General features: G+C 39.3%; 1 protein-coding gene across 1 annotated transcript in view; it reads left to right on the forward strand.

The window, feature by feature from the left end:
* The window catches only part of CFAP47 (cilia and flagella associated protein 47), a 369,488-nt gene that overhangs the window by 227,597 nt on the left and 128,270 nt on the right, over positions 1-13,621 (forward strand). The window contains exons 47-48 of the mRNA XM_051827003.2: positions 2,146-2,289; positions 2,543-2,716. Coding sequence (XP_051682963.2) covers positions 2,146-2,289; positions 2,543-2,716 — 318 coding nt within the window. The remainder of the gene's footprint in view (positions 1-2,145; positions 2,290-2,542; positions 2,717-13,621) is intronic.

The raw sequence follows: 13,621 nt of genomic DNA on the forward strand, positions 1-13,621 counted from the left end.
ACTAAACAGTGGGATGGGATTGAGCTTCTCGGAGGAAGGGAGCTGGCAGTAGGCTCTAGAAGGCTGAGAAGTGGAGCTACACGGGGAACAAGTGAGGTGTCAGACTTGCCAGTCTTTTCTTCCTGTGAAAATATCTTCCCGAGGCAGAAAGGGAAATAGAGAAAAGAGCAATTGTCTACATCTGTTATGTACTAACGTAAATTTTCTTTGTAGATGAAAGCTCCTTTTATAAAAGGGCAGCCTTTCGGAGTTAGTCCTATCTGTAGGTTCTCAGAGTAGCCATTCTTAAATATACGAATGAAATATATTTTAAGGTGACATATTTTGGCATCCCACACACTAATATTGTCTCAGTTATTCTCTTGGACTGTATAGATTTCTAACTGCATAATCTGCTACCAGTTATTTCTCTTCATCTATGTCAGAGCTTCTTCCTGAATATAAATTTTATCATGTTTATCACCTGACCAATCACTTCTGCTGTATCTTTTGTTTAAAAAAATTAACTCTAATATCATTGTTCCAAATTGTGCTGTGATATTAACATTTGATTAAGATGAGAATATAGGCATTTAGAACAATGATTGACTATAGTTTGACTGTTAGTCAAAGTAACAATAAAGTTTACAAGAATGTATGTGACTGTAAGGAACTTTAATTTAACGAATGACAAGTTATTTTTGTTTATCCATTTAGTCATTAAAAACCCAAAGTCATTTTGAAGCACAAATATCTATTCTGATAATATATATAATTGTCGCTCCCCCTCTTCGTGGAGGAACGACACAGGACCCTGCGCTGTTCTTTCGTCTGCTTGGCCCTTCCCGGGTTTGCTGCTGGTTCTTCCCGGGTTGGCTGCTATCCCTTCCACCTCCGTGGAAGGGCAGTTCCCCCTGGCCACATTCCCCACTTCCGCAGGGGAGCGGCACACCGCCGGCCGGCTCTCTCGGGGGCTGCACAGGTGTTCCCCTTAGATGTTCCTCGTGCATGCCGTCTCTCTCCTCCTTTATAGTCCTCCTCCGCCAATCCTAACTCGGCTGCCCACACGCCGAGCACGCTGCTCTCCTCCAATCAGGAGCAAGTCCTACAGTTTATTAGCTGAACTGGAGGCAGCTGTGTGGAAGCTGTTTTCTTCTCTCCCAGCGCCATATTGTGGGAGAGCAGATGCATAGAATAAGTCTTAATTCCAGTAACTTAGTCTAGTCCGAGTTGCTCCCCACATATAATCTGTGTTATCTGAGTAATCCACCACTACAACATCTTTTTGTTTTCCTTAATTAAGAATAAATCTTGTGCTCCAAGACCATTTTGTCATTTTAACAGTAATTAGAATGTAAAAAAAAATGATATTTCTCTAGAAATTAAACAATCCTTGGATAGAGCTGTAACCACCGATTTGGACCCAGGAACTTGTTCTATCAACGAAGAATGTGGCCAATGCACGAGCAGATGAGAAGGCAATGTTAGCATGGTTTATTAGGAAATTCCTACACGTGATGAAGCAGGCAGGCGTCTCAGTAAAGGACTGAGAATACAGTTTGCATTCATGGACATGAGTATGGGTCCCCCATTTCTTCTGCCCTCTTCCCTCTTCTGGGAAAGTCTCAGTGGGGGGTTTGGGGATGTGGAATTCCCCTAAACATACTCCTCTAGATAATACATCAGGGTTCTTATCTATTGGAGAAGCAAATGACTCCTTCAGTCCAGTAGGGTCAGCTGTGTACCACTCCCTCAAGTCAGTGGCTTCCTTTTAATAAAGGCCAGGCAAGGACACCTTGAACCAGGGGAGACAGACAAGAGGCTGGGCCCTGCTTTCAGGACTTGTTTCCTCATTCCATTGTACATAAATATATTTTCCTTAAAACTTCTCATTTTCTTCAACCTCTCTTACGCACACAGGCTAATATCTACCTATCTGTCTTAAGAGAATGATTGGGCAATGCTCTTGTATAGAGAGAGAACATGTAGTCATCCCTGTACCTTATTTTCATGTTTTTCATAGTCTTAACAAATATGATGGTGATTCTTAAGAAATATAAGAACACATTACATACTTTGATTACTCAAAGTACCAAGAATTAATATGTAATTCAACTTCATTAGCATCATCCATCTACTATTTTTGTACCTTTTTTCTTGTTTTAGATTAATAAAACATGTAAAGAATGGAAATGTCAAATTACTATAGAAGGAGACTGGTTTGATGGACCTTCTGTTCTACATATTGGACCAGGAGAAACTGCACATTATCCCCTCACATTTAAGCCTATTTTGGAATGTGAAATTCAAGTATGAACTCATTGATTTTTCCCCTACATTAATATTTAAATAGATTATTATATTCCAAAGAGAAACAAAGAGCTTTTCCCTAGAAATTTACCTGTTCAGTACAAGCATTTGTATGTAGACTAGAAAAGCCAAGGGCTTACATCTCCTTACAAGTTTATTTCCTTAAGCAGAATCAAGATTAATAGATTAGCAGAGGTTGTTTGGCATCAAACTATGACTTTTATAGAGCTGAAATTTGGCTGTTTTTTCATAGGGTAAATTTATCATACAAAATGAAATAGATGGTATGGAGAGCTTCTTTGCCCTGATAGGAATTGGTAAAAAACCTTTGGCCTTGGAACACTTCGTTGTGAAATGTCAAGTGGGGAATGTGTTAAATAAATCCATAATAGTACCTAATCAGACAAGGACTATCCTAACATTTAAGGTAAGATTATTTTAGTACTAAAGTCTTCTTAATAAATACTGAACTATCTGAACTATAATAAAAAAATTTGAAAACATTTCATTTTAATTAGTCAGGTGAAACCATGTCACATAAGGAGATCTTACAATTTTATCTTATATTAGTTCACTTGTTACTAAATTTCATTTTAATTATGAGATTGAATTAACACCAAATACATGTTATATTTAAGTAATTAGTATATAAACTATAAAATACCTTAAAATCTACTTGTTTGAGTCATATGTAATTTTTGTTTTAAGAAATATACACAATAAAAAATTTTATTTAGAAATAGCTTTTAAAGTTTTAATATGAAATGTATAGCACAACAAAATCGTGAATGTGTATACTATCATTTAAAGTGAATAATTGTAGAAATGTAAAGAAATGCGTAATTGTTCACATCCTTATTTTTATGAAGTTTTGAACTTTGCCCTCCTCACTTGATCTGTAAGGCCAATCTGTAAAGTTTTCCACTTTCCACTCCCTTCTTTATCTATAAATTGTATGTGTCCAATAGGACCCTCAAAAGAAAGCTTCAAACATGTACCCATCATAGCTGTCTGAATTCAGTTTTAGGGGGAAATACAGATGTTTTGAAAAGTGCTGGGTTTGCCCTAAGCTTTTTTTAATAATTTTGAAAAATGTATGGTTCAGTTCTCTTTTTCTTTCCTTATTAGATTGCAAATGGAGTGTGTATTATAAATGCAAATTTCATCTTGGCATTCTGTTCACTGCCATCTCTTACCTTCAAGACCCAGTCCATACTCCTTGAATTAGCTCCCACTGTTCTTAGTAGTCCATGCTTATCTGTTCAGCCTCATCTCTTGCCAAGAATGGCTCCTGCAATACTCAGGCCTTTGTATATTGTTTCCTCTTTTTTGTTGTTGCCTGGAAATCTTTGTTCATGTCCCAATCTTCCACTTTTCTGTTTTCATCTCTCATTCATTCTTTTTGAAAAAAACTTAGAGTCCACTTTCCGAAGAATACTTCCCTAACTGCATAAACTTGGATTAGAGAACTGTTTTTTTGGCTCTCACAAAATTTTTTAAATTGTTCCACTGTTATACCTACTACATTGTAATGTGATTTACCAGATTACAAATTATGAGAACAGGGTCAGACTTTATACCTAGCCTAAATCATAGTATCTGGCCCATAATAGTTTTTGAAGAAATATGTCCTGTTCACTGCATACTGAGTTGCCATTCTCATTTCTAAACCTTCCAGTTTAGGGCCCCCACAAGGCCCTCCTCCATTACAGCACCTTCTGGCAGCAAGGTCTCCCATGAATGGACAAATTCCAAGGATGCCCGTCCCTTCCCCCACCTTTTATATAGCCTAGCCCTGAGACAAAAGGCACCCAGGGTCTGGGGCTGCTTGCCAGCTCCTGCCAGCTCAGGGGAGTGCTAGACAGCTAGAGCCACGCTCCATACCACACCACTCACATTTGCTACACCTCTATTCTTGCCTTCCTGCCTCTACCTGAAGCCATGGCCAGGTGCCCACCAGACCCCAGGACCCTTGTTGCAGTTCCCCGGAGGCTGAGGGTCGTTGCTGGGGAAGCAGAACAACAGGGGTACAGGGGTGTGTAGGAAGGGCACACCCTTTATCCAGGACAGCCCATGATATTCACCCCACAGCTCAGTGGATGCTGCTTGCCTGATTGTGCCGGTTCCAGGCCCCACGTGGTTTCTGCCCTGTAGGATACAGGCCCCTATTTTTCTTGGATGGTTCTCTACCCATTGATCTGCACTGTCACTATTGACTGAGAAGAATGTACCAGGTGCCAGGGAGAGTGCTAAGTGCTCCCCAGCTGATCCTTTATTTAATCCTCAAAGCAGCCCAGTCTGAGAAATGTATGGACCCATTTTCCAGATGAAAAGAGGTAACCCCAGGCCTCCTGAGGGTCAGCTGGTCAGCAGGAGCTGCAGGATGTGAATCCAGGTCTCCCCCATCCCCACCTTGAGAGCAATTCTGCAGAAAGATTGGGCAACACGTTCCTCAAACTCTCCCACCCAACTCCCTAATCTGTGCCAACCTCCCTAGTGGGACAAGGCTCCTGGTCGTCAGGCCTGGACCCACCTGGGGTCCCCTTGGCCCCACTGCAGCCTCCTGCAGAGGTCCACATTTTATTCCAAATAGTAGCTCCGCAGGGCAGGCCAGGAGAAGGGCTGGAGATTCCTTACTTCTGGGAGAAGCCCTGTGGAGACACAAGCCTGGCTTCGATCCACAGTCTCCTAAATTCTTGTTTCCCTCAGATAAGATGAGCCTGGTGGATTCTAACTGGGGCTCCCACCTCTTCCGATCCATCAACCGCCTCACCAAGCCTTCCCAACTTGATATTGTGGGCCAATACATCTAAAGGCATCCTGTGGGCCGGGGATGGAGGAGAGATCCACCTCCTGCATTAGAAAGGCCGAAAGAGACTGGAAGGTGGTTATGTCTCCAGATGGTCCATCTGGCTATCTGGCCCAAGGGGTGGCTCAGAAGTTTAAGGTACAACAGTCTCAGTCAGTGGGGTGCCTCAAAGAGCTCATAGAAAGTAGAATTAAAATATAAGTCTAATTTGGTGTTGAAAATGTTTTTAAATCTGGGGCCAGAGCTGTGGTGCAGTGGGTTAAAGCCCTGGCCTGAAGTGCCTGCATTTCATTTCATATGGGCGCCAATTCTGTTCCCGGCTGCTCCTCTTGGTGCTTGGGCCCCTGCACCCGCATGGGAGACCTAGCAGAAGCTTCGGATCAGTGCAGCTCTGGCCATTGCGGCCATCTGGGAAGTGAACCAGTGGATGGAAGACTTCCCTCTCTGTCTCTACCTCTCTCTGTAACTCTATCTTTAAAAAATATATATATAAAAGAAAGAAAGAAAATGTTGAGTTCTTACACAGTATGCATTGTCCATGAACTTTTAGATGGTCCCTTCTATAAACTTTTCAAAAAAATTTTTTTACCAAAATATATGTATTTTTTTTAACTTTTATTTAATGAATATAAATTTCCAAAGTACGGCTTATGGATTACAATGGCTTCCCCCCCATAACGTCCCTCCCACCGCAACCCTCCCCTTTCCCACTCCCTCTCCCCTTCCATTCACATGAGGATTCATTTTCGATTCTCTTTATATACAGAAGATCAGTTTAGCATACATTAAGTAAAGATTTAATTTCATTTTACAGGAACTTTTAAAGTACCCTCATACATGTATCCAGCAGATAGTACCACAAAGTGATTCCTTCCTTCACTTGACAAAAAATAAAACTACGTACATATCTAAATATTTCTTGACATATTATGTTCTTTGACTAAGCAATTCTGACTTGTAAATCTTATAGGAATATTTACACATGTGCAAATAGGTTTACTGCCACATCATTTGTGATAGTGAAAAACTGTAAGCAAACAAGCTACAAAGCATTGCTTGCATAAATTATAACACATCCCTACAATAGAATATTCTGCAGCTGCTCATAGGTATGAGGTAACTTTATATGTATTGATAAGGAAATTTTATATGGACAAATTATAGGATTAAAAGACCAAGTTGTGGAACAGTGCTGCAGTGTAGCAGGTAAAGCTGCTGTTTGCAACATTGCCATTTCATATGGGCCCCGGTGCGTGTCTCCACTGTTCCACTTCTGGTCCAGCTCCCTGCTAATGCACCTGGGAAAGCAGTGGAGGATGGCCCAAATGTTTGGACCCCTGCATCCACATGGGAGATCCAGATGAAGCTCCAGGCTCCTGGCTCTGGCCTGGCCCAGCACTGGCCATTGAGGCAATCTGGGGAATGAAGAAGCAGATGAAAGATCTCTGTCTCTCCCTCTCTCTCTGTAACTCTGACTTTCAAAATAGCTAAGTCTTGAAAAAAAATTTGCTTAATGAACAGATGAACATATAATGGGTGGAATTTAAAGTCAAGAAGGGAAGAAAGAAAAAGGAGAGAAAAAGGAAGGAAGAAGGAAAAGAGAGCAAGGAGAGAGAAAAACTCATGACTACCTGAATTTGCTATAAAATAAGCAGAAGTTAATTTTTCCACCACTCACCTTCCCCTTTCAGAATTTACTGGCAAGTTAGAAAACCTGCTAATTCAATGAAAACAGATTTTAAGAAGAATCTGTAATTTCATAACACTGGTTATTTCACATGGTTGTAATGACAGAGTGGTGTTTTTGTTTTCATTATATAGTTTACCCTTCAGAATGAATGTACTACTTAAAAGTTAGGATTTTAAAAACTAACAATCAGTATGTGAGCTACTTAGGGTGCCTGCATCCTATATCAGAGTCCTTGGGTTAGATTTTCAGCTCGGACTCCTGATTTAAGCTTCCTGCTAATGAGAATCCCAAGAGGCATCAGTTATGGATCAAATAATTGGCTTTTTACCACACATGTGAGAGACCTGAACTGAGTCCCCAGCTCCTGGATTTAGCTCCAGATTTTGTGGCCATTTATGAAGTAAACCAGCATGTTGACACTCGTGTTCCTTTGCCGTCTCTCTGCCTTTCAAATAAAAAAGTGAGAAAAAGAATCTTAAAAAATTAATAATTGCATCTTATGAATTATGTATGTATCTAATTAAATGTAAAAGATTCCCTTCATGACAAAATTATTCTCAGAGGCAATAATAAGTACAGCATGCATTCCCATCATTATAATACACAAATAATACTGAATGATCCTTTGGATATATTTTCAGAAAAGGGATTTCTGATTCGTATTGTGGTTTCTCTTTTAATTTTTTGAGAAACATCTATACTGTTTTCCATATTGGCTATACCAGTTTACATTTACAACAGAAGTGTATAGGGTTCTGTTTTCTCTACACCCTTACTAACTCTTGTTAGCTCTTGTCATTTTGATTATAGCCATCATAAAAAGTGTGCATGGATATCACACTGTGGGTTTTTTTATAAGATGTATTTATTTATCTGAAATGCAGAGTTACAGAGAGGCAGAGACAAAGAGAGAGAGGTCTTCTATCTACTGGTTCACTCCCCAAATGGCCACAATGGCTGCAGCTGCACCACTGAAGCCAGGAGCCAAGAGCTTCTTTCGGGTCTTCCAGGCAGGTGCAGGGGCCCAAGGACTTGGGCCATCTTCTACTGCTTTCCTAGGGCAAAGCAGAGAGCTGGATTGGAAATGGAGCAGCTTGGACTTGAACCGGTGCCCATATGAAATGCCAGCACTGTAGGTGGTGGCCTTACCTGCTATGCCACAGCACAGTCCCTCACACCGTAGTTTTGATTTGCATTTCCCTGTTGATCAGTAATGTTAAGTAGTTTTTCCTATATGTATTGGTCATCTGTATGTCTTCTTTGGAAAATTATCTGCTCAAATCCTTCATCTATTTTTTAATCAGGTCATTTTTAATTACTTATTTTTGCAATTATATGTATTTCTTATGTATTTTTGATATTATTCCCTTATCACATATATGATTTATAAATATTTCTCCCAGTTCACTGGTTACCTTTCATCTTATTGTTTCATTTGTTGCACAGAAATTTTAAATTTAACATATCACATTTATTTTGTTCTTTTGTTTTCTCTGATTTTGGTTTCATATCCAATAAATCTTGCCAAAAACAATGTTAAAGAAATTTTCCCCTGTTTTCTTCTAAGTATTTCACAATTTCAGTCTTACACCTTAATGGTCTTTAATCCATGACCCACCAAGCAGCTACTGGAAACCAAAGTCTTTGGGTTCTGGGGGGAGTATGGTTGCAAAGCTGAGACTTAAAATTTCATTTTTGTGAATGACATAAAACAAAGGACAATATAATCATTTTGCAAATGGATTTAAACGTTTATTGAAGAAATTATCCATTCTCCAGTGTGTAATTTTGGTGCCCTTGCAAGACAAGAGTTGTGTGAGTTTATTTCTAATCCTCTATTCTGTTCCATTGGTTGATGTGTCTATTTTTATCTATGCAACATAATTTGAAAGCAGAAAATATGTCTTCAACTTTATTATTCTTTCTCGAGATTGATTTGGATGCCCGTGGTCTTTTGGTGGCTTTGTAAGAAATTAAATCTACATCTTGAGATAGCTGCCCTCTCACGTTCAATTTGATACCAGGAATTTGCCACATGATTAGACAAGACAGGGATGTCCACTTGATTTCTCTTCCACTAAATTCTGAAAGTTAGAAGTTTTTTAATATTTACAAATTATGGGAAAAAATTTGGTCTTATGAAAGCACTGAAGAATCTGATCACTTTACTTGTAGAGTACAAATAAGCTGTGAGACTATTAAATGAATGAAATGTCACTTTATGTTTGTATGTTCAGATCTTCCTAATATTTCTCTATAACTACATTTAAATAGCTACAACAGTAATAAGAGAACAGAAAAATATGTATGATTTGAGGCATTCGTTCCTAGAGCTATTATCAATAAAGTATTACCTTTTCTTTTTCTTTTTTTTTTTTTTTTTGACAGGCAGAGTGGACAGTGAGAGAGAGAGACAGAGAGAAAGGTCTTCCTTTGCCGTTGGTTCACCCTCCAATGGCCGCCAGGGCCAGCGCACCGCGCTGATCCGAAGCCAGGAGCCAGGTGCTTCTCCTGGTCTCCCATGGGGTGCAGGGCTCAAGGACTTGGGCCATCCTCCACTGCCTTCCCAGGCCACAGCAGAGAGCTGGCCTGGAAGAGGGGCAACCGGGACAGAATCTGGCGCCCCGACCGGGACTAGAACCCGGTGTGCCGGTGCCGCAAGGTGGAGGATTAATCTAGTGAGCCGCGGAGCCGGCCGTACCTTTCTTAATTTGAAAATCATCATAGCTTTTTTTTTTTATTTGACAGAGTTATAGACAGAGAGAGACAGAGAGAAAGGTCTCCCTTCCGTTGGTTCACTCTGCTAATGGCCGCTACTGCCGGTGCTGCGCCGATCTGAAGCCAGGAGCCAGGTGCTTCCTCCCGGTCTCCCATGTGGGTGCAGGGACCCAAGGACTTGGGTCATCCTCCACTGCCCTCCCGGGCCACAGCAGAGAGCTGGACTGGAAGAGGGGCAACCGGGACTAATACCCGGCACCCCAACCGGGACTAGAACCCGGGGTGCCAGCGCCGCAGGCGGAGGATTAGCCAAGTGAGCCTCGGCGCCTGCCCATCATAGCTTTTAATCTGCATGTACTAATGATCAGGAATTTGCAAAATCCATTTGCTATTCATTTTAATTTACAATAGTTGGGCTTATTGCTTGTATTTTAATGGTAATTCTACTGCAAACAATTGAAATGTTTCTTAGGAGAAAGGCTAGGCCAAGAATCTTTGCTGAATAGTAGCATGTTTCATTGAATACTTGCTTTGGGATCACTGAAATGCTTCTTATTTTTCATCTTCATTCTCTGATCTATAAAATTAAGTTCACCTCTGTGCACTCAAGACCTATTAACATTCTTTACTTCTCTCTTTGTCTTTCGGTATCCTTATCTTTCTTGGATTATTTCCCTTAACTCATAAATAGTCACAAAATTTTCCATTATAAAGAAAATGTTCCTCTAACTATACTCTTTTTCTACTAATAACCTCTTTATTTTCCATAATTGCTAAAATTCTTGAATGAGCAATATTTACATTACCATTTCTTATTTTATGGTAGTGCATTGTAGCTTCTCTACTCTGTTGAAAGAACTGCCTCAAAGATCACTGAAGACATTTTGGTCAAGAAAACTCAATTTTTTTCCCAAGTTATGTATCTCAAAAGTCCATTCACTGTCTGGTAGTATTGACTTGCCTCCTTAACACTTATCATCTTTTACTTTACATAACTCTATATTCCTTGCTTCCAAGGCAGTCCTTGACTATTATTTATGTGTTCCTTTTATTCTTAATTTTTAAAATTTCTTTCCCAATTTTCACTCTTTGAAAGCATCCTTATCACTATACAAATTCCACTTGTCAATTTCCTGACTTAAGAAAACTATCATCTATGTATGAATGCCAAATTCAAACTTTTTCTCCAGATGTGTATGTTAGCTCCAGCCCTTCATTTTCAACTGTATCACTTTGAAAATCTGCCAGCAACTTAAAATCAGTACATTATTTTCAGGTATTTCACCTGTTCTATTTTTCATTATTGCTAGTAGCAATTTTTATGATGTTTGCTACAAGGGTACTAGCAAAAGTTCATAGAAAATGCAACTGAAAGATAAATCTATTTTGGTATAAAACTTGAAATTTATGCATAGCTTTTTCATAATGAATTTTTGAAATCCTCTGTTATAAATATTTTAATATTCATTTTATCTTATTGTTACCAAAACCATTTGAAATAGAAGGTTGAGATATCTATAAGAGAACATTTAAAAATCAGAGAATATAACTGAGATACAAGTAAAATGCTATGGAATTTTGCCAAAATGGCAAATTAGTAGAAATTATACATGTGGATCATTTAATGATGGGGACATGTTCTGAGAAATGCATCATTAGACGGTTTCATCATTGTGCAAACATCACAGAAGTACCTACATGAACCTAGATAGTCTAGATCAATCACTCCAAGTGACCTCTTGACAGTAGTAAATACAAACTGTGTGCGGCTGCTGCTGGTGTAAGATGACATACTGTTTATATTAAAATTTATTTTCATATAAGCATAAGAAGTACAGCCTAAAATAATAGATTTTTAAACTATTCTTGTTTTAAATTACCAATTGATTCAAATTACTTATGGCTGCTAATAACCTAAATTAACCATACTTTCTTCCAATTGGAACCTGTAGTGCATTATTGGCTTCATCTTTTTACAGAACCATCCCAAAGTACTGAATACAATAGAAGTAGCTGGAAAAAGTCCATCAGAACCTATACAAAACTGTGGATGACAAGACTTTAAATAGTCATGTTTAAAATTATAAACTAATTACCCAACAAGAGGCACTTGCTGGCCAGCGCTGTGGCTCACTAGGCTAATCCTCTGCCTGCGGCGCCAGCACACCGGGTTCTAGTCCTGGTCGGGGCGCCGGATTCTGTCCAGGTTGCCCCTCTTCCAGGCCAGCTCTCTGCTGTGGCCCGGGAGGGCAGTGGAGGATGGCCCAAGTCCTTGGGCCCTGCACTCGCATGGGAGACCAGGAGAAGCACCTGGCTCCTGCCTTCGGATCAGTGCAATGCGCCGGTCGCAGCGGCCATTGGAGGGTGAACCAATGGCAAAAGGAAGACCTTTCTTTCTGTCTCTCTCTCACTGTCTACTCTGCCTGTCAAAAAAAAAAAAAAAAAAAAAAAAAGAGGCACTTGCTTCACACAGTATTTTTGAAAGCACCTGTAGGATTTTACAATGCATTTAACCCTTTTAGGCCTTTAGGGCTTTCTCATTAAGATAAGCATCATGTCTAGTAACACAAGATCATTAGACTTTTTAACTTTCAGAAATTTATATCAGTCGCATTTTATATTATAAAAACTTAAAATTTAACACCACTTCACATCTTGACAGTACTTCTAATATGATTCAAATAGCCTGAGTAGTTGGTGTCTCTACAAGATGAGACATGTATCTTTGACAATTTCCAGGGGCCCATCTGGAAACTGTCAAAGTCCAAATTTTGAAATTTTGATTTTTGAATGACTTTCAAGGATGCCAAGAAGGCTCAAAACCCAAAATATCTGGTTGAAATAGGACCCCTTAACATCATGACATAATATAGACCAAATTTGATCATTGTTATAAGGTGACTATTCAAATGTTTGAAAATAAACACATATTTAAATAACTCATCTCTTAATAAAAAAACTCAATTGTTTTTTAAACAATTAGAATTTAACAGACATTAGGAGATTATAATAGATTAACTCATTGCTTTAACAGAGAATCAGATTCTAATTCTATGTCAAAGAGAAATAGATTAATAGCCTTTGTATCCAAGATTTCTTTCTTTCATAACCTTCTGTGACTTCCACACGCCCTCTTCAACTTACTTGAAACATTCCATGATTTCCATTCCAGTATAAACTAGCCATCAGGATGAAGTAATTCTTACAAACCAGGTCCTTTCTTTATTCAAAATAACTCTTTCCTTTTTAATCTTCCTTACCAAGAACTCTTTCCTTCTTAACCTTTCTTACCAAGTGCACATTGCTATACTTGTGATGTTTTCCATCTGCCAATGTCCCTGATTTACATTTTGAAATAACCTGTTAAAAATCTCCAAATTAAGACAACATTTTTAAATAAGGTAACCCATCAAATTTCAGCCGGAGTTACTTTAAGCAGTGTTGAACTATTTTATATGGACAGTTTATGCAAACATATTTGTTAAACAAATCCAAATAGTTTTTCTATAGAATATAACATGCTGGGAGTACCAAAGTTTGCATTTAGATGCATTTATTTAATTTGCCTTTATCCAATTTAAATTAGCAGTTGCACCTAAACACCTAAATGACTTCAGATTGGTGGATATCAAGCATCCTTCTATGTGTTACTTCCTACTCTCCTGCCCAGGTCCTATTGGCCTCCAAAGTTTCCACTGGAGGTCGAGGGCCTAAGGCAAAACCTCTGCCTTCTACCTTTGTGGCCCCAACTCTTCACTATCTCGGCTCACTGTACCTCCCCCTCCCACCCAGGAATTCTGACTTTATCTTAGGCCTGATCCAAAATCTACTCTCCCTGTCTTATCAATGATCCTTCAGCAAGTTTGGGGATGGCTGTCTCCATGCTTTCACTCTCCAGCCCTTGTCCTCCAACTAGTCTTTTTCCCCTCCCTCTCTTATTCCAGTTTTAGCATAAGAATAGCAAAGGGAGTGGTAATCCCATCCTGAGCTCCTTGCTTACAGAGCAGCAAATTAGGTATTCCACCCTTCTGATGGCTCTTTTGTTTTATCATGAGCAATCCAGACAGGAAAATCAGGTCTTTTGACCTCCACTTCTTGTCTTTGGTGCATTGGCT

The sequence above is a fragment of the Oryctolagus cuniculus genome, chromosome X (assembly GCF_964237555.1).
Source record: "Oryctolagus cuniculus chromosome X, mOryCun1.1, whole genome shotgun sequence".
NCBI classification, from domain to species: Eukaryota; Metazoa; Chordata; class Mammalia; order Lagomorpha; family Leporidae; genus Oryctolagus; species Oryctolagus cuniculus.